This window comes from Arvicanthis niloticus, chromosome 26 (genome assembly GCF_011762505.2).
Source record: "Arvicanthis niloticus isolate mArvNil1 chromosome 26, mArvNil1.pat.X, whole genome shotgun sequence".
In the NCBI taxonomy this organism is placed as follows: domain Eukaryota; kingdom Metazoa; phylum Chordata; class Mammalia; order Rodentia; family Muridae; genus Arvicanthis; species Arvicanthis niloticus.
The window spans coordinates 28,230,473-28,257,946 of record NC_133434.1 but is presented as its reverse complement, the minus strand read 5'-3'; the positions used below and the strand labels follow the sequence as shown (position 1 = coordinate 28,257,946).

Sequence of the window (27,474 nt, the reverse complement as noted above, 5' to 3'; positions counted from 1 at the left end):
CACACACACACCACCTGCCCTGTTCCCGGGATTCCCGGGGACTCCGGGCAGGCTTTTCTGGGGACCCTGCCGGCCAGGCGATGGCTCTGGGAGGTGGCTAGAGACTCTCGCCCAGTGCCGGGCTTCACTCCAGCGAGGTCCCGGCGCTCTTTCCCAGGCGTGCAGGTTTAGAAATAGGACGGCCTCGCCCGGCCGCGGCCTCGGAGGCTCGGGTCCCCATATATAGTCATATCCACCGTCAACTGGGAGGCCGGCAGGCGGCAGCGAATGGGCGTGCAGCCCCCGCGGGAGGAGCGAGGAGGGGGCATGGGGGCGGAGGCAGGAGACTGGGAAAGGGGGAAGGAGGAACAAGCTTTTCCAAAAAAGTATTGGCTGTCCTAAGGAATGCGGTCGCCCCCCTGGGAAAGTACATATCAGGGAGCAGCAGGCAGCTCCGCGCTCGCACTCCGGTTCTGCCACCCCACCGCGCTCGCGTCTTCTCTCGCTCCGCTGCCTAAGGGCCCCTCGCCACCGCCACCATGGACGCCATCAAGAAGAAGATGCAGATGCTGAAGCTCGACAAAGAGAACGCCTTGGATCGAGCAGAGCAGGCGGAGGCCGACAAGAAGGCCGCGGAAGACCGGAGCAAGCAGGTCTGCGCCTATCCCCAACCCCCACTGCCCCAGTTCAGCGTCCGTCGCTCAGCCCCGGGACCCGAACTGGCTCCCTTTCCCCAGCCCATTCCCAGCCCAGGATGTCCAGGGGCGCGTGTTTAAAAAGGAAAAGGAGAAGAGCGAGAGTTAGACTGATTCTAACTTTTCTGTCTCGCCTGAGGACGCTTGTGGCCCTTCTTTGGCTCCCGCGGTCCGCGAGGTCCACTGAGCTCCCTAGAGAGGCTCTTGACTCTTAGGATTGGGAGCCAGTTTTAAAAGAGAAAGGGAGAAAGGATACAAGTTCCCGGGTTGCCTGGAGGGAAGGGCGAGGGATCGGGGCAAGGCTCAAGTCCTAAAGTGTCCGAAGTTCTTTGGACTTTTTGGTTGGGTAGAAAGAGCCCTTAAGAAGGGATGAAGACTTTGAAGGGAAGAGGAGGGAGTCACTGAATTATTTCCTAAGAACAAAGATGGCACAGAATGGGAGACACAGATAGAAAGCTAGCCAAACAAGGGCGTGTTTCTTCAATCCCTCAAAGTGGGGACCTGAGCTTGCTGTCTTCTGCCAGAGCATGTGGTCCCGGGGTGGGGGTGCGAGATGAGTCACCGAGTGGGTCCAGCTCAGGGAGAGAGATTACCTAGGGTCCCTTGAGCCCCAAAACAGCGATCCCCTTAGCCCCAGGGCCCCAGCCAACCTGGCACCCGTTTGTTGTGTGTCTCACACCCGGTCCATGCCGGCCGCCCGCGCCCGCTCGCCGCTGCCCCAGCTCGAGGAGGACATCGCAGCGAAAGAGAAGCTGCTGCGGGCGTCGGAGGACGAGCGGGACCGGGTGCTGGAGGAGCTGCACAAGGCAGAGGACAGCCTCCTGGCTGCCGACGAGACCGCCGCCAAGGTACCCGGGCGCGCGGCGTGGCACTGCACACGAATGGCTAACTCTTTCTCTTTCTCTCTCCCTCCCTGTCTTTCCCTCTCTCTCTCCTCTCTCCCGCTGTCCCTATTCTTTATGGTCTGGGCACCCTCAACCTGCACCTTGCGGGATCACGCTGCCTGCCGCACCCCACCCCCTTCCCCCGTACCCCACTGCCAACTCCCAGCTGGAAGATGAGCTGGTGTCACTGCAAAAGAAACTCAAGGGCACTGAAGATGAACTGGACAAATACTCTGAGGCTCTCAAAGATGCCCAGGAGAAACTGGAGCTGGCGGAGAAAAAGGCCACAGATGTAAGTGCACGCTCACACTGCCTCCCTCACCTCCTGTCCGCGTGGACACTCTGGGGGTCACCACAGGGGCTGCAGAGCAAAGGAAGAGGGTGAACCTCCTCCTGCAGGACACCTGCACACACCCTGGCTGTAGCCCAGAGCACTGGCTGCCGCCTCTGCTGCTGCACACATTTCATTTATATTCCGTCTTTCCCCTTTTCTCTTTTTCCTCTTCTTTACCTCCTCCCCTCTGGATGGAGGTGGGTGGGTACGAAGCTGGGAGAACACGACCTGATAGAGGTAAACTTCGCCTCCTGCTGGTATAAAACCTCTGAAGTGTATGTCATCACCAAGGTCTGTGCAAAACAGAGTACCTAGCGTTCTTGTTTGCCACTTCCCAATCCCCGGTGGTTAGAGCTAATGGACCTAGTCTGTGTGGGTTCAGAGAGCCCGGCTTTTACATGGACTCATCCTTTTACTTCGGACGCTAAACTTGAGGGCTACAGTGACAATTCGAGGCTCTTTTTCTCACTAGGCAAGCCTTAAGACCTGCCCAGGGAAGATGATACTTGCTTGGGTCTGCAGTCTGAAGCACTGGATACAGAAAGTACGCAGGGAGTTATATATAGCTCAGGGCTTTATATGGCGTAGCGAGCTGGCTGCCCCCTGCCCGCCCCACCCCCACCTGCCAGCCCTCTGACAACCACCACAGACATACTTCCAGGGGATGATAGACACAGTTCCAGCTCTGCTTTTTCTACCTCAGAGCTAGCCACTTCTGTCTAGAAAGTCAAGCTGGGGGTCAGTTTTCCAACGCACTGACTTTGCACCACCACATTCCACTGAAGAAGCCAATTAAGCCTAGAGGCCCAATTAGAAAAGAATTCCTTGGGAAGCTGATAAAAATTCCAAGAATGTGTGAGCAGCAGAGAAAGTTACACCCAGAATTTGGACCCCCCCAAGTTCAACAGCAGTTTGTAATTTTTGGCCGGTTTATTTTTATTTATTTATTTATTTATTTATTTATTTTTGAATAACGTGTAATGCAGATTACCCAAGGATGTTGAAATCTGCACGGGCCTTTGTATCATGAAAGGCTCGAGATTTAGCTAGTGCTCTTGGTAGTGGTGCGACAGACAACCAACACTGGGATCAGACTGAAAGAAAAATTTCAGTGACAATTACGTTTTCTTGAAAGGGAGGATTGGGGAAGCATTGATTTAGCTAAAACTCAAGCTAAAACCTACCTGAGTTTATAAAAAAGAACAACAAAAAGGCTTCACAACTCTGAGCCTGTTTTGTGTAATGTGGGTCAGATGTCTGATTTGTATGTGCTATAAGGTTGATGCCCAGTCACCCTCAAATTCTCCTGCAGGACGTTTATTTAGGTTTTTCAAAAGAGCCGCTGATAGATCAAGGAGAGATATTCCATATAAGGAAAGGAATTCAGAGAATTTGCAAATAGCCCCAGTACCAATGGAAGCAGGAGGAGAAAAAAAAAAAAAAAAGCTACTATAATTCTTAAGGGGAAAGATAATAATTGTTGTAACTATGTAGTGGTAATCATGTCTTTAATAAGAAATCTGAGGGGGGGTGAGCACTGGAATGGGGTGGGGCAGAAGTAGAAAAGAGGCTATTTAAAGTCATCTGTGGGGGCGGAGCCAGGAGGGAAGGAGGTTCTTAGAGCCAGTTCGGGTTCTTTCTTTGAGCTGGAAAACTGTCTCTAAATATGGTGTGAGCGTGTATTTCTCTGTTCCTTTTGGTTAGTGTATTGATCATTTTCCTCTGTAAAACACTGTAAGTTCTGCTGGAGATGAGAAGTGCTGAAGGAAGTTTGTGAAGACTTATTATATTTAGAGAGATCCTGACTGAACTTGAAATAGCTAAGACTTGAGGGAAAGACAGGTGTCACTAGAGGAAAGAGGTGGGAGAGAGGCCAGCCTCCTTGCAGTGGGGACGTTCTAATGTCTGGTGTTAAAAATACAATTTGTGATTATTATTACTAAAAAACATTGTTCCATTTTATCAACCGACTTTTAGAAACTATAGTCCAGAAGCAGGTTCCCCACCCCCACCCCCCATCACAGTTTAAAGGGCTGCCTGTCACTTGGGAGCTAGTTTTCCCAGAAGTCTCTTTTGGATTTTTACTGTTTTTGTTTTTTAAACCTAAATGAGGCTGAGTCTGTTAAGACTCGATTATCTTGGCTCTTTTCCCCAAATAACTATGATGTAGTCGATTACTTACAGGATGTGAGTCTTCCTCTAGGTCTTCTTCCTAAAGCAATGACTGAGGCTTATCTAAACTCAGGTTTTCCCTTGAGTGAGTCATACCAGGATTTCTTCGGATGCGACCCAGCCACGGTGTTTCTTAAATAACCAGGGGATTCTAACCTGCAGCTGGACTGCCCATAGCTCTTCCGTAAGGACACTGGCATGAAAATAATCTCTCCAGAAACTGACTTCCTAAGGGGTTTGAAAAGGAAGACATTAAATCAGTAGGGTGGCTGCTTACTGCACTGGCAAGTGGCCAGTATGTTCTCTGGCTGCCCTTGGTGGGTTGCAGATGCCCTGTCTGGGCATTCTCAAGGTTGGAGGCAGATGGCCTGTAAGCTCTGGGGAGGATCTGTACCCACCACCGCTTGCGGACCGACTGCTTGGAAACCAAGCAAGAGGCTCCACCTACCGGACTTGAGGCGACTAGGAATTCTCAGAGGTGTTCCAGCTTTGGAAGACAGGCTAGGAAGGCGTGTTTTCTTTTTCTACCTTTGTTTCCATTCTCCACGCCGCACATTTAAACAAGTGTAGGACTGACTCTTTGACAACGGTGCAGGAGAAGAAGCCCAGAGACTTGACAGGCTTTTAAAAGCATAGCACAAGAAGGAATGACAGAGATTGGTTCTTTGCAGATTGTGTCCATGTGACTTTCCAGCTGGTAACCAGAGGTTCTGTCACAGGTTTCTGTGGTCTTGCAGACCCTGTTCCTCAGATTCCAGATACAGGCTGAATTGCCTGAGGTTGCACAGTTCGTTATGGGGTCCAGACAAACGCTTATGGTAGTGCATGTGCGCTTAATTATATAGTTTGAGTTCTTAAGTATGTAAGGCATTGTTAAATGTTTTATATCATCTGATAATTCCCAACAGCCCTGTGAAGAGCCCTGTACTATTATACTCGTTTTTAAGAGATGAAGCCCTGAGAAGTCATTTGTTCAAAGGCACACAGCCAGCAGAGACTTAAGAGCCAGATTCAGACCTTAAAAAGCTGCATTTAGAGCAGGAGACCTAGCCACTACATTTTGCCAGCTAGTAATTTACACTTGGTGAGATAGTTTGGTTGCTGGGGTTCTTTTCGTCAGGATCTTACGTTCTGTGGTTCTCTACAAGGATCTTTAGGATATTCATATTTCAGGCTCCAAGTTCCTTGTTCAGACTCTGGGAAATCGGGATTACAGAGCGCTCCGAGCGGCCAGGAGTTGTCAATGCCTTTAGCATCAGGAATGATGGCGTTCTTTACGACTAGAATAGTTTAGGGAACGCTCAAGGTCTTGGTTCCTACCCTTACTCAGCTTCAGGGGAATCGGGATTTCATTTCGCTCCAAATGGCCAACAGGAGTCGCCATAGGCTTTAGTATCCAGGTCCTCTGCTTGGAGTAGCGCAAGCTCAGCGGAATGGATGCAAACGCCCTCCTGCGGTGGCCTCGCTCTAGGCAAAGCAGCCTGGAGCCAGCCATCCCTGCGCGCACGCGCAGTGGCTCCATGGGCAGCCAGTTCCCGGGGTCCACCGGGCCCCGCCCGACTGCCTGCCGCGCCTGTCCCCGCGCTCGCGCACCCGCCCGCAGCTTTCTTGGTGCGGCCCCCGGGCTGTGACTTCCGGGCTGCTTCTTAGCCGCAGAGGGCGCCGGAGTTGCAAAGCCAGCCTGGGCGGGACGAACCGGACCTGGGCTCGGTAGCTGCAGCAGCAGTTGCAGCTGCAGAGCGCGGAGGCAGAGCACAGCCTCAGCCGCCGCCTCGCCATGGCGGGTAGCAGCTCGCTGGAGGCGGTGCGGAGAAAGATCCGGAGCCTGCAGGAGCAGGCGGATGCCGCGGAGGAGCGTGCGGGCAGCCTGCAGCGCGAGCTGGACCAGGAACGGAAGCTACGGGAAACCGTAAGGGACCCACCCATCACCCCGAGTCCCCCACGCCGCACCTGGCGCACCTAGGCCAACTGGCACCGGGCTACTCTGGGGGTAGGGGGGAGCAAGAGTGCTGTTGAGAAGGTTCTGGGGCGATCATGAAATGGGTCCCAGGGATGCGCACTTTGCGCTACTGCCATTTATTAACTCACACTGAGGTTGGAAGGAGGCGTCCTCCTTTTAAAGACCAGTCCCTGGGGAGAAGCACTGGGACTTCGGGGCCTTGGGATACTGGACTTTTGTCTCTGTTGATCCTGTGTTTCCTAGACGCTGTTTCTCCGTGGAGGTTAACTGAGGGAAGAGCTGACTCTCATAGCTTGCAGCCCGTATAGTCTTAGGTTCTTTAGCCCTCCCATCTCCCAAGTAGATATTCCTATACAATAGATACCCCTTTGTAACGAGTTTTGGCAAAAGTTGGCCAGATATTAACGGCTACTGGGTATACCTTTTGCCAGCTACCCCTCCTCCTTGTTGAACATAGTGCCTGGCTTCCTTTCTTCGTAAGGCAAATGTATCCAGCAAACAGAAACAGGGTTTCAAAGGGATAGTAGATACTCGTTAGTCTTGAGTGTGTGTTTTAAAAATCAAGGTATTCAAACACCTTGGGAATTTTATGACAAAAAAATAATAATATGGTGTCCGGCTGTGTTTAGTATGCACAGGACTATACTGAATTGAATCATCCCTTCTGGCTAAGTGGAATGGTCGCATGGTGTCTTGCAGAAACCCTATAACATGTTTTGTATAAAATACTGAGAACCAAGAGAGTCTTCCTAAGAGGAAGGCCCACCTAAGGAAGTTTAAGATAAAAATACAGATAAAGATATTTTTAAAACCAATAGACAAAAGATAACTTTCAGTATTTGCTTGAGAGGACTAGTTAGCAAAAGGTGGCTGGTGACAGATTAATTCTGATCCGTGCGTGGCTAACCTCTATGAACCAGGGAGCTAAAAACAGGAAGCAGAGACTGGGGCCTAGTTTGCCAGGATTTGAATCCTGGCCCGTCTCACTTTCTGGGGACAACTGTTAGAGCTTTGGGTCCCTATGAGTAAAACGTAGTTAGTATGTAAAGAGATCACAGTGGGGCTTAGCACACGGAGGTAGTGCTACTTAAACTGCCCTGTTATTATCAGTGTCCTTGGTTAGCATTCTTTCCTGTAATTGCTTGGCAAGAACTCCTAAAAATGACCCTACTCACTTCATTACCCGTAGAATTTCCCCATTTAGTGCTTTTAATCAACAATTATTTTCTCAGTCTGAGGAAGGGAAGTGGGCAGGCTTGAATGACTGGGTTGAGAAAGGCATTTTGATGGAGTCCTGGTAGACTCTGTTGGTAGAAGGTAGAGTGCTACTTTGTGTCTTTTTTTTGTAACAGCATTTCCGGGCTACTTCTCTTCAGTCAGAGCGTTCATTCCTTTCAAAACCTTTTGTCTTTTTTTTTTTTTTTTTTTTTTTTTTTGCAATTTAAATTTCTTTTTAAAGAAATTTTAGGACTGGACAGATATCTCAGTGGTTAAGAGCACTAACTGCTCTTCCAGAGGTCCTGAGTTCAGTTCCCAGCAACCACATTGTGGCTCACAACCATCTGTAATGGGCATCCAATGCCCTCTTCTGGTGTGTGTGAAGACAGCTACAGTGTACTCGTGTGTGTGTGTGTAATATTTTTTAAAAAATTTTTAACATCATTTTTCAAGAATCATCTAGCGGGGTGATGGGTCAGGACTCCATGGCATCTTAGAACACTGGTGAGAGACTTGCAAACTGCAGGTTGCTCCTGGCTTTTAAAACTGAAACGTACATGTGGACGGAGGTAATTTAGGTAGTTATTAGACCTATCTTAGACTGTGAGTTAAGCTAGCAGTAACAGTTTCTCTTGGCAGCAGAGATTAAGATTTAGGGTCAAAGCCATGAGCCACTGCAAAAATAAAAATATTTCACTGTAGAGTTGGCCCAGGTTCAAGTACTCAGGACTCCCGCAGACTTAATGGCCCTACTAAACTGGCCTGTACCTTGGAAAAGGCAGGTATCGTTTACTTCCTCCTTTTTTTCCCCAAGGTGTGTGGGCCCTTCAAAATCTTGGAATGAAATCTCTCTGCTTGATGTAATGCTTGACCCCGGGTCTTGTGACTTAAGGCTTTGCTGGGGCGGTGGGATGCGTGTTTAATGTCGAGAAAAAGGCAATTCTCTTTCCAGCGTTCTGGGCAGAACCTAGCCGGTGAGGAGACCTAGAACTGCTTAATGGATAGATTTAACTTTATTAATCATGGGAAATAATCAATATTCAAAACTCCCTAGCCCTTTCCTAACTCCTCAGCATTGGCAGCTTCTTCTGGAAGAGGAAACTGAGCATGCTCTGTGTTTGCCTTGGTACTTGCAGAGTGCCTGTGACTGAGGAGCCTCTCTCTGGGTTCCCCCTTTCCCATGCAGTCACAGCAAAGGCACCTCAGTACCTTGTTCTGACTCTTGCTACACAAACATGCCTCACAAATTACAGGCTTTGGCCCAGATAGAGGAGACCGTGTTTATCTGCTATCCATGGGAGTGCCCTAATGCCGTCCTTGGGTGCTTTTTTTTTTCCCCCTTTCTTGACCATATAAGGGCAGAAGTTTAGCTTGGCCCTCAGTCACTTTGGTCTTACACAGCAAGCAGGGTGAAACCCTCTCTGTGTGACTACAGTTTACACGAAATAAAAAGATCTGACCTTTGATCGTTCCATGCCTTCCTCTGATTCAGTCAGGACTTTGGAAATATATTCTAGAGCATTGGTTTTCAGAGTAAAGGATTTTCTTTCTGTATTGCCTATAACATGTGAATTTCATGTAGACCTTAGGCTTTATTCAAGTCTTGTTTGGAACAACATTTAGCTGCATTGGAGTGGGGACACCCTAACTTCTGCATTGTACTTTGTTGAGTAGGGGACTAGTCCGTGGTTTTTTTTTTCCCCTGAAGGTAGCCACTTCCTTGTTTGGAGGTGGGGTGGAGGATAGGAATGGTGAGCTTATAGGACTTCCTAGGTGGGCGCTGGTACTTACAGCGTCTGGGAGTCTGTACAGTAGTAAGGATCTCACATGTATGAGCACTGGGTGGTGTTTAGCAGGGCTCATAGTCTCGTCACCCTAACAGTCTCTTTCTGAGTAACTGAGTGCTGGAATCTAGTAGCACATTTGAAATAAAGGAAACTAGCAACTCCTCTGGAAAGGTTTGGCTGGCAGTTTTGATGTAAGGGTTAGAGGAAATCTAACTCAGTCTACTAAGAGTGCTTTACACCCAGGAATAGTTTGCATCTGGGGTCTTGGCCCTCCCCCAAATGCCTTGTTATTTTTGTCTACTTTTAAGTAATGGACGGGCATAGGAAGGTGGGCTTGTACTGACAGATAGCAATGGGTACTTAAGACTTGGGTGCTGTGATAGAGAGACTCCCAGGAAATATCTAGAAAAGCCTCAACCCTGGGCAGGGGGCGGGAGGGGGGACCCAAACTGTAATAAAAGCTGGTAAAAGTGACAGGCTTCATTCAGCCTATGGACACAGAACGTAATAACTGAGGGCAGCTCCTGCACATAACTAACCTCTGCAACTGAAATGCCGAGGCAGAAACAACCAGTCTAGACAACTTAGTCTCAAAGTGAGGGTAGGAGAATAAGAAAGAGATGGGGCTTTAATTATGAAATCAAACTTGGCTTTTACTCTGAAAAACCTTCAGAATTTCTATTAGACCAGTGTAAGAGAGCCCATGTAGCCAGGATACAGGGTTCCCCCCACACACACACCCCAAGAAGGTGTTCTTTTAGTGAATCCCAGGTGCTAACCTCAAAGCTGCGTCCTTGAAGGTTAAAGAGCAGTGTCCTTATGTGAGCTGGTGGTTATGCACGAGGACACTGTCTTTTAAATAAAGATTGAGATGACTTGCTGATTTTCTTGCCAGAGTCTGTCCATATCATCTCTTAAATTACTTGAGGATGGTAGAGAACCTTCTTTCTACTCGGGTGTCTAAGAGAGCAGCCCTCCAGGGGTGAGAGCCACCAGAGCTTCCATAGTTTCATATTTAAGAAGACAAAGGGCTTGGGTTTCAGTCCTGCCTTGCCTTGCATTGGTGGAGTGCTTCCCAGAATGCCTTAACACTAGGTCAGAGGTCCTTCCCTCTTTCTTAGTACAGAGTTTGCTAGGCAGCTCCTGCAGTTACTGTCAGCTTCTTTGGGTGGTGATGGAAGAGGAAAGAGGCTTGCCGTTTATATTGTGGTCCCTGCCTCTTCTCACTGACCGCCCAAATCGCAATCCCTAGGCACAGGACCTGGTAGTCTGTTTCTATCACACGTCTCGAGTGGATTCATACATCACCTGTGTGATGCCCATGTTCTATGCCAGTTCAAACAATGGGGCTTCATTCTGTAGACGATGAGTGTCTCTTCCAGAAGTGCTTCCTGTGTGTAATGCTGCTGTATGTACCAGCCCTCCCTCTGACAAAACTGGCCCAAAGGAGAAAGTCCTTAATAGAATGAATGGAGTCCTCAAAGTTCAGCTCTAGTGTAGGGAACTTAGAATTTGATGCTACAGAAGTCTTTTAAAAATCCTACTCACATTTCTCTGATTTTCCAACAGCTGCTGTAGCAAGGATATTTGCTCTAACAGTAAATGATAATAATTTTATTATATAACATTATGATTAAAAAAAAAAAAAAAAAGGATACCTTTGAACATTGCCTAGGCATTCTAGAGGAATCCATACAGGTACTTCTTGGCCTTAAAAAAAAAAAAAAATGAATGAGATGACTTGTCTAATGTCGATCTTCTTACAGTAACTACCCTAATGCTGGTCAGAGTCTAGCCATAGAGACTGGACTGTTTGGGGCACTGGGTGTTGGGAGGTGGCTCAGAACTTTGCACTCTGGTATCAGAAAAGAAAGAACTGGGTTGGGGTGGGGGAGTTTGAAACCACCAATCCCAATCAATTTTTGAGTTTGGTTTTCAGGGTGGCTTTCTGTCTTCTCTCCCACATCCCTGTTTTTAAGAGGAACAGAATTTTTCCTAGAAATGAAACACAAGATGGAGAAATTTAACCCAACTCTGAACCATAGCCTTAATGTGTGTTAATGTGTGTTAATGTGATTGTATTTCCCACTAAAGAGGCCGGGGAGATGGCCCAAGGTTAAAAGCACTTGCTAATCTTGAAGAGAACCTGAGTTCTGTTCCCAGCAGCCACATGGCAGCTCACAACCATTTGTAACTCCTGACTCCAGTTCTAGACCTGGGGCTGACTGCCATGGGCACTGCAAGCACACATGTGCCACACACACATACATGTAGACAAAATGCTAATACACATCAAATCTAAAAATTAGAAATACGTTTTTAAGCCGGGCGGTGGTGGCGCACGCCTTTAATCCCAGCACTTGGGAGGCAGAGGCAGAGGCAGGCGGATTTCTGAGTTGGAGGCCAGCCTGGTCTACAAAATGAGTCCCAGGACAGCCAGGGCTACACAGAGAAGCCTTGTCTCGAAAAACAAAAACAAAAAATATATATACATTTTTTAAAACGAATGGTTGTTTTTCAAAGGGAGTTCTCTGTCATTAAGAAATTGGTTATTTCTGTCTCCCCCAGCCTTCGAGAAGAAGCTCAGTCATTCACAGCCTTCCCAGCTTGGCCCAGTTACAAGCTGGTTTCTGATAAGAATGATTGACCTTGTGGACTGGTTCTCTCCTCCAATTCATTTCCCGCTGGCCCTGCTTCCTGCCGCGGGCAGTCAGTCACTACATTGTAGTTTTTTCTCCGAGATAAATGTGTCTAATATGTTTATGTATTTTTTTTAAAAAAAACACTGCAGTCAGTCATGGTGGCTGGAGATGCCCTTGTTCATTGCCCATCTCCAGATAAAACTGGCCAAGATCTAGATGAGACTGAATGGTCTCATTTCCTGTGACTCAAGGCCTTGACTGGCTTTCTCAAACTACATGTGCATTTCCAGTCCTCGCCTGAGATTTGAAAGGTTCTGTTGTTTTAATTAGGGTATTTTTTAGTTGCTCAGCTCTATAGACATTTATGGAGCCCAGGCCTCGGTAGAGAGCTGATGATGACGTGGAGTTTAAGCAACATGCAATTCAGTGAAAACAGATACATAGAAAGCCAGTGGCATGCATTGCCATTGTTAGAAGATTGACTCGTAAATATCCTAAGGGCTCATCAGGCTTTGATGACCGTAGATTCAGAGTGGATGAGAATAAGTAATTGCTACCTAATTAGCAAGGGCCACCTTCACTTCTAGGCAGTCTGGGATCAGCCCCTATGAGGCAAGTAGTTTCAGGCTCAGAGTACTTACAACAGGAAGCAGTCAGGGCCTGCTCAAGAAAGAAATACTTTCCTTTAAACCTAAGTTCCAAAGAAAAACAGTATCTGCATTGCTTTTCTCCTTAGGCCTGTGAAACTTTTCTTGTAGCAACCTTGACTTTTAAGACATTCCAAAAAGCTTAGGTCAAAAACCCTTGGGAAATTTATCTTGGCCTGGTTCCAGGGAGGCCAGTTATTTTAAAGAGGCTACTTAAAGGCAAAGGGGGAAGTTTCTAGGTGGTATTAGATCTCCATATAGTATATTTTTGGTTTGGTTGGTTTGGTTTTTTTGTTTTTTTGGTTTTTTTGTTTGTTTGTTTTGTTTTGTTTTTTGAGTTTTTTTGTTGTTGTTGGAGTTTTGTTTTGTTTTTCTGGTATATGTTTTTCAAACCACTGGATTTTTAAAACATTCAGTTTCATTATAAGGCTCCTTTGAGAAAATAACTCAAAGAAAGGACAGCATGATGAAACTCTGCATTCCAACTTCTGATCATCCTGCTGGTGACTCTGTGGCTGAGCCAGGACAAGCCCTGATGTCTCTACCCACACCTCCAGTGTCAGGGAGCTGTGAGGACGCTCCCCTTCAACCAGCAGCTGAGGGGGCTGTGTGAGCATGTCGAGGATGGCCCGGCCGTCTGCTGAGTATTGTTTCTACCTTGTACTTCCAAGCATGATGCTCCTGTGTGAGCACTTGAGTTAGTCAGGGCTTGTCATAACTGGAAGTAGTTCACACCAGGGCCCAGACTTCCTGTCTGGAACCAGCACTTCAGTCCTGGCCAGTGTCTGAAGGTACCACCCTCACTTTCTTCTCCCCAGCTCTGAAGTGTCTTTCATTCTCTGCCTAGGCTGAAGCTGACGTAGCTTCTCTGAACAGACGCATCCAGCTGGTTGAGGAGGAGTTGGATCGGGCTCAGGAGCGTCTGGCCACAGCTCTGCAGAAGCTGGAGGAGGCTGAGAAGGCTGCAGATGAGAGCGAGAGGTAAGACTACACCATCTTGCTCCTGTGGTATGCACATGCACAGGACACATACATACGCACACCAAGGGAGTTGGAGAGACGGCTTATCACTTAGTACTGACTGCTCTTCTAAGGACCCTGGTCTGAGTCCCAGCCCCCCTTCCCCCTCCCCCCCCCCCCCCCCCCCCCCCCCCGCATGGTAGCTCACAACTGTCCATTACTCCAGTTCCAGGGTGTCTGATGCCCTCTTCTGGTCTCACTGGGCACCAGGCATGCATGCAATGATGCATAGACATATAGACACATAAAAAGATAAAATAATATATTTACCAAGATGTCTCAGACCTAGGGGAAAGAACCATGCTAGTCAAATAGGTAGAAGAAAAGACATAGATAAAACACGTAAGTGATATGCTTTAGATTTGGGGATACAGCCCATCCTGGTGTGACAGAAACATGAGGCAGCTGGTCACATTGGGTCCACAGTCTGGCAAGGGGTAGCTAGTGCTTGGCTAGCTTTCTCCCTTTTGTTTAGTCAGGGACTCTAACCTGTGGAGTGGAACTGCCTACAGTTAGAGCAGGTTTCCCCACCCTCACTAGCCCAGCCTAGAAGATCCCTCGCTGGCATGCCGGGAGGTCTATTTACTGGTGACTCTGGATCCTGCCAACGATCCATTTTAACTATCAGAACGCACAACTAACCTCACTCATTCTGCAAGGTTTTTTTTTTTTTTTTTTTTTTTTCTCTATACTTTGCTGTGCAAGCCACAAAGTGTGACATCATGAGACTAGAGCATTCTGTTGGGTGAGTTATGGCACAGCAGAGTAAACCCAGAAGAGTGTAGGCATGCCTTATTCCTGCTAGAAACTGGGCAGGCGAAGGTCCGTTTCTCCACCACTACTTTGAAGTGAACCTCTGCTCCTTGGTACCAGGTACAAGGAGTCGCTGCAGACTTTAGGGCTGAGGAAGCTTGTTAGCTAAAGTTGTCAGCTTCATATTTACTACCACTTAGTTCTCCTTTACTTGCCAAGAGCTCAGGGCTTCTTTAAGGTGACTAATCGTGTCTTAGTATGTCACCTAGCAGCAGTCTTGTAAATGACTTCTTCCTGCTACTGAACTTTTAAAGGCAACCTGGCAGCACAAGACTAGGGGAGAAGGAACATAGGACTTATTTGTTATAGAGCCCTCTTCAGTCATCTAAGGGTACTGCAGGCACATGGTGCATATACATACTTGCAGGCAAACACAGACCCCAAATAAAAATCTATGTCTTTTAAAAAATAATCTTTTACCAAGACTGCTTACTTAAAGTTTGCTAAGTGAAACCCATTTATGGTTTGCCTTTGCCATAAATCTGTAAACTCTAGATCAGTTAACATTTCTGAACTGTAGCACCATGCCATAGCATGGTCCTCCAACACCTGTTTATCCCTTTCTCTTTACCTTTCTCCCTCCCTTCCTCCCCCCTTCCTTCGTCTCTCCCTCCCTTCCTTCCTTCCTTCCTTCCTCCCTTCCTTCCTTCCTTCCTTCCTCCCTTCCTTCCTTTCTTTCATTCACCTGCTAGTCAGGGTTTCTCTGTGTAGCCCTGGCTGTCCTGGAACTCTATGTAAACCAGGCTGGCCTTGAACTCAGAGATCTGCCTGCCTCTGCCTCCTAAGTGCTGGGATTAAAGGCGTGTGCCACCACACCCAGCTCTTCATGCATTTCAATCTACAGTTTCCATTAGGAAAAAGGAGAAGGTGCAGAATCTCTGCATTTAACCAATAAAGCATGTTAGCGTCCTTATTTCGGTGCCTCCTAGATTCAAATGGCATCCTGATGTAGCATCTTCCACTTAAGATTAGGTGACCTGGAAGTTTCACCATACCCCAAGATCTCATTAACAGCGAACAGAGAGAGATGTGTGTCTTCTCCAGAAAATCTTGCTCCGTCTTTGGAAAATAAATGGCTGTCTGCTCTCTCTCTTGGTCGGCCATGTGCATGGGGCCTCATATCCCACGGCAGCAGTCTTCTCTCCATCTCGGATCTTCCTGCTTCTGTATCTTTCCAGAGGCATGAAAGTCATTGAAAGCCGAGCCCAAAAAGATGAAGAAAAGATGGAGATTCAGGAGATCCAGCTGAAAGAGGCCAAGCACATTGCTGAAGATGCTGACCGGAAGTATGAAGAGGTCTGTTTCTGGGGCCCAGAGCCTGACCAAACCCCAGCTATGACTGTGGGAGAGTGGGATGCTCTCTGTGTCCTCGGGTATAACAGTCATCTGCACTGGGAGGACAGATCAGTACTCCCCCACACCCTAAAGGCTGGGATAAAAACATCTGTAGCCAGGAGAGGTGGGCCTTTAGGAAAGAAAGCTGTCCTGTTGTGGTGGTATAGATGTTTCAGTCCAGACATTGTAGAGAACATGGACCATACAGTCCCTTGGGAGATTCAGAGAGGCTTCTCCAAGATGGTAGGAATTCTGTAAGCACCAGCTCTGCAGTAAAGGGGTCGCTGGTGTTGTCCACATGAAAACAACCTGATAAAAGCCAAAAATGACTGTAAGTTCCAGTTGGTTCTTTTGGCATTTTGTTTTTTCTGTATTTCCTCATGGCTGGCTGACACTGCACAGTGGAACTGAGCTGCCTTGGGGGAACTTCTCCTCTGGGGCTGCGTATGTGACTGTAGGTGTGACCTTGCAGGCATTGCACTGGCTCCTGCCTTCTGTGGTGTGGATCTCTGCATGGTGCAGGCCTTGGGTTTATTTGTGGAGTTCTCTCGGCAGCCCCTTCCTTTCAGTCTAAAATGCCTTCTCATGTCTTGTCAGCCTGCTATTTTTAAGACTGCAGATTTTATATTTCTCTCATTCCGAGAACTGGCCTGTGTGCTTTGTAATTATCTGGACTCCACCTGGGAAGAGCTAACCATTCTGGTCTCCGTAAGAAGGGCCGTGGTCTCTCTTCCGGTGTGCCGAGTGAGAACCGCACCGCCTGTCTTCTTTACTCTAGGGAAAGAGGAGAATTCCATTTTCAGACAAGAATCCCTAGGACCGATGCATATAATTTCTATAAATTATATACCCCCTACACGAAGTGTGCCAAGCCCATAGCGTGTCTGCTGTGTTTGCCCTGCCTCAGGTCGCCCGTAAACTGGTGATCATCGAGAGCGATCTGGAACGTGCAGAGGAGCGGGCCGAGCTCTCGGAAGGGTAAGAGGGCCCGTTGCTGTCACACGTGGGGGTGCTGCAGAGCAGCTGACTAAACAGCATGACCTTCTGGCAGCTGCATATTTACCCACCTCAGCTCTAGGCTCCTTGTGCGCTCAATGTGATGTGGATGAGCCGTGAGCGTGGAACACGGAGGAGCCACGTGGGGTGTCTGTGAATGCGTGTGGCACTGCATGCCTTACCTGCACTGATTTTGTGAATGGCCTTGTGCATTTCCTGTGTCCACTAACAGCCAAGTTCGACAGCTGGAAGAACAATTAAGAATAATGGATCAGACCTTGAAAGCATTAATGGCTGCAGAGGATAAGGTACTGATGGCTCACGTATAGTTCTTAGGTTTAACTGCATCCCAGACAGCTTTGAGCTTCCAATGCCTACTGGTCGAGGTTTGGTGTAATGACTGTGCCTTCACTACACCCTCTGCTACTTATATCTTGCTTCAAGTGCTTTCTCTTGGTCCTTGATGCTCTTTGTTTTTCCCTTCATAAATACTCCGAGGGGTGGCCAATAAGAAGCCAAATCACCACACCTAGGAGATGCTGGATTTGATCTCCCTGCCTCTCCACTAATGGAAGGCAGACCCTATGGCAAAACCAAGCTCTTCCTCCCTGGTGGTTTGGCTACTTTAAGGCGGCCCTCCAGCTCTAGGACTCGGTTTTCATGTTTTCCCATCCCTCTCCTTTTTTTCTCTTCTCGTCCCTTGGGCTTCTCCCACCCTTTCTGCTTCTGATCGAAAACATTAGCAAATGTGCCGAGCTTGAAGAAGAATTGAAAACGGTGACGAACAACTTGAAGTCACTGGAGGCTCAGGCTGAGAAGGTAGGCCAGGAGCCTGGAGTGGGAAAGACATCTTTTTAAGAACTGCTCAAAAGAGGCCCCAGTGGTGACAGTAACGGCACAGGAGGAATTTTAGTAAGAGACAACACCTTGAGACAATTTTCTAATGGTTATTGGATAGTAGGATTTGTTTAAAAAAAAAAAAAAGTTAAGCAGAGAATGTATCTTATGTTGGGTAAATCACCAATTTAATTTAAACAAAGTGCCAAGTGGATAAGTTATCTCATTCTTATCCCATGTAAAGCAATAGGCAAGAAAGCAGAGAGTGTATTGTAGTGTGCCATGTGATACCCGAGGTTATGTTACCTGCTGGGAGATCCCAACATCTGCTGGTTGGGCTGGCACGTTCCTTGTGTGAGAAGGCGTGAGTGTGAGGGCTGCAGCCTGACATCTGGACTGCTCCTTCTAATTACAGTACTCCCAGAAGGAAGACAAGTACGAAGAGGAGATCAAGGTTCTCTCTGACAAGCTGAAGGAGGTAATGTGAGAGAAAGAGAGAGAGAGCCTGGGGGGAAACTGGCTGGGTTGTGATTAAGAGTCTGTGGAATGGGTCAAAGCGATGTCATTTGGAGGTGCATGGTCCAAGACGTATTCTTGGCACTCGTGGAGTGAGTTAGCTGCCGTCGATCACAGTAGGAACTGAACCAGACATCTCCCAGGATGTATACATTTGAGTTGTGTCCTGGTTTTCCCTCTATCTGTAGCTACTGGATGGGATTTCCGGGACCTTGACTCAAATGAATTAAATCATTACAGGCTGAGACTCGGGCTGAGTTTGCAGAGAGATCAGTAACCAAATTGGAGAAAAGCATTGACGACTTAGAAGGTAAGATCTTTAATATTTTAAATTCAGGCCTATGGTTAACTGCAACTCTATTGATAAAACAGTCATCCAATCCGTGGGCTTCCACCGGGACATGCCTATCTGTTGTCACACTTCCTGTCTGACTGTCCTCTAGGGCTCTCATCTGTATGCTGAAACTCTTGGACCCGAGTCCTCAGTTCTTGGAGTAACTTAGCTGCCAGACAGCATCCATCTAATTTCTTGCACTTCAGAAGTGGGTCTGGGCTGCTTTTCCCTGAGTGAAGTAATTATAGATGAATATGACTCTGGTTTTCTGTATCTCTGGCAATATCTCCTAATTGGCAGAACAGCGTGGATTTGTTTTAGACGCAGCCCATCTTCCAAGTGTGACCCCAGAAGAAGGGCTTGATTTAAGTCATTCGTTGTCAAAATATTCTATATTTTGAAAGGGTAGAGGGTAGACATCTGTAGGACACTGAGTGTCAAGAATACACTTAAGCATTTCTTAAAAAAAAAAAAAAAAAACATAAAACAACATCAACAACAAAACACACACACACCATACATCACCGGCAGAAGGGGCTGGAGAAAATAAATAGCAACAAAAGCAAGACGTGTGAGAGGAGAGAGCAGTGTGTGGGTGCGAGCTTGCGGTATGTGGGTGCGAGCTTGCAGTAAGTGGCAAAACACAAACCCAACACCATTAAAAAAAACTAAGCCGCAGACAAGCCACAGTGATAGTCCCAAACGGTGGCTGCCTTTGCTTTTCAAGCCTCTGATACTAGCAACAGGTGGCTTGAAGGGATGGACCATGGGAATAGGTTAAATGCCACCAAGAAGTCAATATCCTGCTTCTCTGGCTTGGGAAGGAAGTGAGTGGTTTGAAGGTAGCATTGCAGACCGTCAGAGCAAACTGAACTTGCCGCCTTTGGCTATTTCTCCCCATAGCTTATAGCTGCCAGTGGCTGACAACCCCAGTGTAATTGATTGACAGCTTTGTACAAAGAAAGCTGTTCCATTCCCCATCAGGAGAGACAGTCTTCTGTGGGCGTCTGGGATTTAGCAGCTCGTTGGGATCACCCACCCTTGGTGTTATGTTTTTCATATTGAGTCTTTCTTATTTTATTTTCTAATGGGTTTTTGTTCTCTTTGTTTTTTTGTTTCAATTTCTTTAAAAACAAATCACACGCCTCCTGCATTGGCCATCTGCTGCGGCACCAACCCCTTCATGCACTGCCCTTTCCTTGCCGTGTGGGGATGGCGCCCATGCCACCCTTGCTCACCTTCCATCTCTTGACCATTCTCCATGTCCTTGCATCTCTGCCTTCCACTTCCTGCTCATAGACGAGCTGTATGCTCAGAAACTGAAGTACAAGGCCATCAGTGAGGAGCTGGACCACGCTCTCAACGATATGACTTCCATGTAAATGTTCATGCACCCTGCCTGCTTGCACCCTCACCCTCATGCTTGTGTGATGACCTCACCATGGCTCCTCTCTCCGTCCGTCCGTCCGTCCGTCCGTCCGTCGTCTCCATTTCTGCACCTTTTGTTGGCTCTCTTGCATAACCTAGGATAGCTCATCTTTTTTACAATGTACTAACAAAGGCCAAGTGGATTCAATCCATACAAACCATTTCAGTACCCTTTTAGTTCATAAACACAGATCTAGCTTGTTTCTCCTGAGAGGTGACCTGGACTCCGAATGGACCCTAAGGATCTCCTTTTAAAACCTTAAACCAGACTCAAGTAAAACTAGGAAGCCATGATACAGTGGTGCGGGAAGTTAGGAAGAAATACCAGGTTGTTTCCTGGGATTCTGTGAGGTACAATAGGGTCGTTTTTAGTTAAAACTGCAAGTTTAAAGTATCAGATTATTGAATCTAAGGAAAAGGAGATGGGCAATGACCCAGTAAAAAATATCCCCTTCCCTTGTTATGAATTCCAGAGCAGGGCTGGGCATGGGGGTACATTCCTTTTGTCCCACCATGTGGAAAACAGAGGCAGGTATATCTCTGAGTTTGAGGCCAGACTGGTCTCTAGCAAGTTACAAACAGGCCAGGGTTATATAGTAAGAACCTGTCTTTAAAAAAAGAAACAAAAGAATTGAATTGAATTCCAGAGCAAAAATGAATGGTCTCCTGAGGAATCAAATCTTCTATTTGATGTGTTTATATAGAATGAAAATAAAATACCCCACAGTAAATACTCTCCACAACCTATGACAGAGAAGCAAGAAATAAAACATTTATACAATATGAATTTGGAAGTTAGTGGTCAATATCTTACTTTTATGAGGCAGTAATAGCTGTTTGGGGCTCCTCACACATACAGAGCTAATTTACATATTACTAACTGTATTTGTGCCACTTGGGAATCTAACCCCTGGAGTGTTTCTTCTCCATTCTAACCCTGCCCGGTTCCATCAAAGCTGGGAATAGCATTCCTTTAACCAGTCAGAAACAGTAACTTCAGGATTGCTACCTGTGCCTGCTGCCCTGGAGGTTCCAAAACATCCTGTAGAGACCTGGCTGTCACCATAGAAACAAGAGTAGGCCTCTTCTCCACCATTGAGAAAGGAAGAGTGGAATCAGCTTATCGAAAGTCACAGTTCTCCAGATCAACAAAATGGCACCCTCCACAGGGAGAACTCTTTTGAGAGTGATGGATGCCCCCAAAAGGAGGATTTAGCTTAAACTTTGTTTTGAAGTCATGTTTATGGCTCTTCCTCAGGCCTGGCCCTTGGCAGCCTGGGGTCCAGGCAGTCATCGCTGAGGCAGGCCTCCCCCAGGTGCGGCTGGCAGCGGGTTTAACATGGCTTCATACCTGCTTGCATGTCAACTACTGCTATCATGTTTGCTTTTCTTCCTTTTTTTCCTTTTCCATGGCCCCACCTTGTCTCTTTTACCTTTTATTTCATGCAGATAAATTTCTTTGCTTCACTCCTCCCAAGACTCCTCCCTCAAGCTGGATGCCCCACCTCTCTGAGCTCTGCAGCTGTCTGCTCTCCAGCTGACCCAGGTTTCTTTTTAGTGCCCACCCACCTCAGGGCCAGGCACAGACCGTGCCTTCTATTGTACAGAAGCAATCCACCCAGTGTAAAATAAACACTGTACGCTATTCCTGTCTGCCATTCTTTTACTCCTTACTTCTTGACTTTCCGTCTCTGCGCTCAATAAAACTACAGTTCTGCTTCGTGCATTAAGGGTACTTTTTTTTTTTTTAACGTTATATACCATCAGGAATTTTTAAAGTAGTAGTTCCACGTACAGCTTTTTCGTATGCTGTCCACCCCTGTGCCTCTCTGAGCTGTGGTTTCCGGGTGCTGGAGTGAGGGTCAGGCTTTGGGAAGTGGGATGGTTTCTGACATGCAGTTCAGGTTCAGAACTTCCGCAAGAGCAGATAGTGGGGGTCAAATCCTGTTTTGAGCGATGTTTTCAAACACTGCCAGTCATGTAGTTTGGGCCATGGTCCCTCTCTGTGTCCTACTGAGATGGCTCTGCCCGGCTAGGTCATGGAAGTCTATGTAAGCCGTCCTGTAATGTACTCCATGCAGCGAGCGTGGTCGCATACTGTGAGGAACTGGCATTGTAGCATTGTAAGTTATGGTTCTACCCTTTTTGGCACAGAAATTAGTTGAAACTTTTATTTTCCTTTAAGTATATTCGTTACACAGACACCATCTTGAACACAAAAATGACATCATAGGGATTCTAAGTATTACTGTATTTGAATTGTATTTTGTTTCAATGGTTTTTTAAGGTTTATATATTTTATGTATATGAGTACGCTGTCGCTGTCTTCAGACACACCAGAAAAAGACATCAGATCCCATTACAGATGGTTGTGAGCCACCATGTGGTTGCTGGGAATTGAACTCAGGACCTTGGGAAGAGCAGTCGGTGCTCTTAACCTCTGAGCCACCTCTGCAGCCCTGGTTTCAATGTTCTTAAGCACATCCTGCATCCTGCCGATGATGTGCTTCTATAAGATGGGTCCCCCTGTTTATGCTGCATCCGAAGATGACTCAGTGGCACCCACCAAGGAACAATGCTTGATTTCAGGCCCAAACAGCAATTCCATAGCTTTTATTTCATAACTCGGACTTTGAAACAATGTGGACTCTGGCTTCTTGGTTCTTACGTCAGCCTAGCTCTGTTCTCCAGGGTTTTAAGCATGAGTAACCCTCATCTGTCTCGTGTATGCTGCTTGTTAGCCTAATAGGGCTGCCACACCACTCTCCTCAAGTAAATTTAAGCAAACTCTGAAAATAGTCATTTACTCTGAAGTCTTCAGAGCAGAGAGATTAAAAAAAATGAAGAGGGGGAGGTCTGAGTTAAAATATTTTAGTTAGTGGTATGATGAGTCTAATTTTAGGATCCAGGCAGTGTCTCTACTGAAGGTTGCAAAGGCTTCTACAGTTTTCTGTGTTTTTCCTTTCCCTGATGCTCCTTGGGTCTGTTTCTCACCATGATTTAGGAACCTGGTTCTTTTTTAAAATTCAGACTAACAGCAATGCTCTTTCTGAGTAGTCTGCCACAATGGAAAGGAGACTCTTGGGGTTCTGCCGAGCCGTCTCATGCATCTTGGGGTACAAATTCCCTGGTTCTCCCAGAGATTGCTCACACTTTCTATGAGTGTTCACTGCAGGAGAAATGGAACCTGGGTGGATCATAAAAGCAGAGCCCAAGCACCCAAAGACTTTAGACAGCAAGTTGAGTTTATCAGGGATCTGCTTAACAGGCTTCCGGTTGAACAAAGGCCAGCCTGTGTCAGCAACTCTTCCCAGAGCCTCAGTTGGCCCAAACGGACAGCACTACCAGCTCTGAGACCAGAGGCCTCAAGACGCCTGAGATCTGTGCAGAGCAGGAGGGTGCCCTCAGGTCACCCCAGTCCACCAGCTCCCCTGCAGCTAGAAGGAACAGGCCCAAAGTAGGCTGAGATGGGGAACGCTGGGGTGTAAGCTGAACTCCTGGATTCTCCAGTGTTCTTCTATTCGAATGGCTAAACATTTGGGTTCTGCGAATGGGGTGTCTTGTTGGCTGTCATGGTGGTAGTTTCCCATCATGATACTGTGAGTGTAGTAATGGGGTTTCTATTTTGCAACCTCTTAAGGTTGTGGGAGGCACTGGAAGGTAGCAGGGTATGAGAGGAGCTGAGCTGGGCGTGCTCTTTGTCCTCCCTAAGCTGGCCATGTGTGGGAACAGAGAAGCGAGATGAGTATACCCTGGTAGATATCGTGTGTTTTGAGCCAACAGAGAACAGAAAGTTTCACTGGGCACTGCCTGGAGGGGATGAGAGCTGACTAAAGTTTTGAATATTCATAAAATTTAAATAAGAGGAAAAGGCATGGGTTGGACATAGTTCTTTGTTATACGTAGCAAATACAAGGCCCACAGCAGCTTCCCTTATCTTCTATGGGAAGAAGTTGATGGATTCACTCCATTTTCCTGCACGAGTGCTGGGGTCGACCAGTAGGCAGTAGGATAGTTAGCTCTCCAAGACCATCCCGTAGAATGTCCAGGTCCGTGGAGTCACCGTCATTCAAAGCAGTCACACATGCCAGTATCCCTAGTGTGTACCTGTCACCAGGTGTCCCTGGTCATCAGACACAGGCAGAGTCCCGTGGTGGACTGTTTTGCCACCCAAATGGGTCCCGAGGCAGTACATAAAGTTTGTATTGCACTAGGCAAGTACGGAGGTTTGAGAGAGTCTGTTTGGTTTTTAGGGGTTAGGGTGTTCACAGACCACAATTTGAAGTCAGAAGCTAACTTGTAGGAGTCGGCGTTTGCCTTCCACCATGTAGATCCTGGAGATCAAACTCTTGCATCATGCTCTGCGACAGGCACCTCTGCCCGCTGAGTCATCTTCCTGGCCCAGTTTTATTTACTTTACGTTTGCCCTGCATGAATGTCATCCTCTTGAAGCACACAGATAAGCTCTGAATCAGTGTGGAGCGGAGATAAATGCTTGTCTGCTGTGGGTGACACTATCGAAGTCGGGAGAGAGTTCAGCTTTTGTAGGTGCCTTGGTGTAGGGGATGGGGTGTTGGGGGAGGGAGATGGAGAGTTTTCCAAAGCCTGTCCGAGGGGCAGAAACGGTAGCACCCACTCAGCAGCACCCTGAGCAGAGAGAATGGGGTTCAGGAAGAGCATACAGAAGTGGACTAGTCAGGAGGCTCCCCTAGAATCTCCACTGAGCTCCAACAAGGCATGAGTGACTGGGGCTGACCTCCAGCCTGGCCTCAGTCCCCAAATATGTTGTCCTAAACTACACATAACTGAGTTCACTGGGTGGCTTGACAGAGGTACCAAAGGAGCGTTGGTTCCTTCCTGCGTCCTTCACCTCTTTGCCTCTGCCCTACATCAAGGAAAGATCCGGCCTCTCCTTTATTCTGCCAGGCCTTGCCATGCACCCTTGGGGGCATAGGGCACAGGGCCTGGGGTCAGGGTACACCGCTGCTGTCCTGAGAATCGTGTTCCCAGTCTGTTAACTGTCTCTCACTGACTCTAGCTAACCTTTTCCTTCTGCCTCTTCTTTTTTTGCTAACCCTTGCTGACCTGTCCAGATCAACTCTACCATCAACTCGAGCAAAACCGCCGCCTAACTAACGAGCTAAAGCTGGCCCTGAATGAGGATTAAAAACTTGGGCCAAGTTCTAGGAATGGAGTCCATGTTCAGAAAAATCTATGACTCACAGGGTTAAAAAATGATACCTTTCTGGAGAAATGGGAAGGGAAGGCATTGGCCGCAAGGCCTGCCTTGCTTGCATTTACCTCTGTATATCTTCGTTAAATCCTCAGTAGCCGTGAAGTTTTTATGACATATTATGTATATGTGAAAATATTTATACCAATCAATTCAGCTCTTCCTGCATCAACAGGTCCTCTTTGAATTGATTGATAATGAGGACTCCACCCCCAAAGAAAAAGAAAAAAAAATTTCTATTTCCTCTAAGCTATGAGACCTGCTTTAAATATCTCTTACAAATTTGTATTCCTAACGTCTTTATAACATGTGTAGTGTTTGAAATGTGATTCAATGTACCTATTCTTGGGCAAAATAGCTTTTGAAAACAGGAGCTCCTACCAGAAGTCCCTGGTTGAAAGGTAGGCTTTGTTAAGCTTAATAGTGTTGGAATCTGATGAACGTGTCTTGCTAATAAGTGAGATACCATAAAAATACTAAGAGAATGTCCTAATGAAGTGTGCATGAGATGTGTTGACATAACCGTTTGTGAGCAGTAGAAATAAACCATTTAAAAAGTGGTCAGAACCTTCCTTACGCCATCTTTGTTTTCTGTGAGGCTGTGTTCCGGCACAGCTACCAGATCTTTATCTGCCTGTAACTCAGAATCCTGTGCTGGTATTAACGTCTTCGGTTTGTGTAACAATGCTGTTGTACCTGTATTTGGTTTTTTTGACCCTCCCTTGTTCCCGTAGCACGCAGTGGGTACGCCTTCACCAAACACACCCTGCACTTTATGTCAGGGTGGGTTGCAGGTGTAGGTGCACCCGGGGCCTTGTGTAGATGCGAGTGGTGTCCAAAGCATGCGTAGTGCCACTCATCTGTGTGTGACTGATGTTTGCTTACTAAATGTACAAACCACTCCCGAGTGTGAAGCTCGGCTACTCATGACTCAATTTTCTAATCCCATCACAGAGAAAGTGGCTCATGCCAAAGAAGAAAACCTTAGTATGCACCAGATGCTGGACCAGACTTTACTGGAGCTAAACAACATGTGAAACCCTCCTTAGCTGCGGCCACATTCTCTCATTCCCGTCCCCCCCCCCCCCGCCCCATTGTTTAATTTTGTCTTATACACATGCTTACCGTGAAACCCCTTCAATGCGTTTTTTTATATATACTTTTACCACTGTCACTGAAACATTTGCAGAGAGCCGGCTAGGGCAGGGGGTGGGGAAAGACACACAGAAAGGCAAGCCCGAGTCAGGGCACTTATTATTTAAATGTGCTATTTCCCAGGTTGACATTGCTACACTTCATAGAGTTTAGGCGTGCAGTTTGCTTAGCCAGTGTAGGAAGCCTCACGAAAACAGAAAGATTAACAACCAGAGTGCCAATGGTGGGGTCACCAGGAAGACTGATGTTAGCCAGAGTGCCAATGGTGGGGTCACCAGGAAGACTGATGTTGGAGACAATCAGGTTCAGATTGGTGCTAATGTACACAAAAGGACCCCTGGGGTCTTTTGTTCAATATTATACAATTCAGACTTCTGTCCAACACTAATTTATTTTGTCTTGAGTTGTACTGCAAGAGAAGAATATGGGTCTCATATGCCCGTGTTCCTTGAAGCCAAGGGTTGGAAAGCCACGCTGATCCTGTAAGATCCCCATTCCGTCCCAGCTGACGGCCCCTTCCAACTCATCAGAGAGCTCGATCAATGCGGATTGCCCCCCTTCCCAGTTCTCCATGTCAGGGTAAAAGATGCAGGCACTACATATGTCATAGGTAAAGAAAAGGCATTTTCTTAAGAGTTATAACTATGTAAACATTGTATAATGATATGAAATAAAAAAATGCACATTTAGGTCATTTTCTACATCTGGTGGTCCTGTCGTTTGTACGGTTTGTTGTTGTTGTTTTCCTTTGGGAACTTGGTGTGGTTGACCTGCCCGCCTATGAGAGGTTACTTACGGTGGTGTCCCATGGAAGCTGGATCCCCTGGCTAGCTTCTCAGCAATGATTTAAGTGGTAGCCGTCAGGAAAAGCCCTTTCTACAAGTTGTCTTCCATGTTACTGGCGTGGTTCCATGGAATGGGACCTTTTATGATGATCTGTAAATGGCTCTGTGGATGTTTCCCTCAAATCTTAGCTACATCTCCACGCATCCGCATTTCAGCTCAGCTGGTGGTTAGAATCTTAGCTACATCTCCATGCATCCACGTTTCAGCTCAGCCGATGGTGGGCTGAGCTACCAAAGCTGTGCCTCTGCTTAGTTTCTGTGCAGCTTTGTGATTTTTTTTCTGTTTTCAAATTCAATGAGTTCTCCACCTCCCTACGTCTTAATTTTCTCAGAGTGAGAAACTGAAAATATCTTTTCCCTAGCTTTTGGAGACACTAAAACAGAATATAAACAGAACCTGTTGGCTTTGGTTGTAGTGCAGTGAGACTTAAAGAGGCTGGGAGAACTGGCATTTCTCACTCGGAGCTGAGCGTTAATAAGTGAAAAGTCACTTGTGTGCACAAATAACATTTTAGTTCACAGGCATTAACTGTTCTGGTTTTATGGCAAAGAATCCAAACAGCCTAGAGACCTGGCTGTCCTATCTATATAGGAAACTATTTCCTTACCTTAGGCAAATCAGTACCGTAAGCCCCAATCTTCCC

General features: G+C 47.0%; 1 protein-coding gene across 29 annotated transcripts; it reads left to right on the top strand.

The window, feature by feature from the left end:
- The first annotated feature begins 383 nt into the window (after positions 1-383).
- On the top strand, positions 384-26,688 carry Tpm1 (tropomyosin 1). 29 transcript variants are annotated; one of them, XM_076925408.1, is made up of 10 exons: positions 390-632; positions 1,397-1,522; positions 1,725-1,850; positions 13,166-13,299; positions 15,330-15,447; positions 16,394-16,464; positions 16,715-16,790; positions 17,735-17,797; positions 18,076-18,145; positions 19,469-19,551. In XM_076925408.1, exons 1-10 carry the CDS (start codon positions 519-521, stop codon positions 19,549-19,551), a joined length of 981 nt encoding a protein of 326 aa, XP_076781523.1. In that variant the 5' UTR covers positions 390-518. The 29 variants fall into 29 exon arrangements, with proteins under 29 accessions (XP_076781513.1, XP_076781509.1, XP_076781507.1 ...); XM_076925407.1 differs by lacking the exons at positions 16,715-16,790; positions 19,469-19,551 and adding exons at positions 17,226-17,301; positions 25,785-26,688 and having other exon boundaries at positions 398-632; XM_076925387.1 differs by lacking the exons at positions 1,725-1,850; positions 16,715-16,790 and adding exons at positions 17,226-17,301; positions 21,047-21,242 and having other exon boundaries at positions 398-632; positions 19,469-19,547.
- The last annotated feature ends 786 nt before the right edge of the window (positions 26,689-27,474 follow it).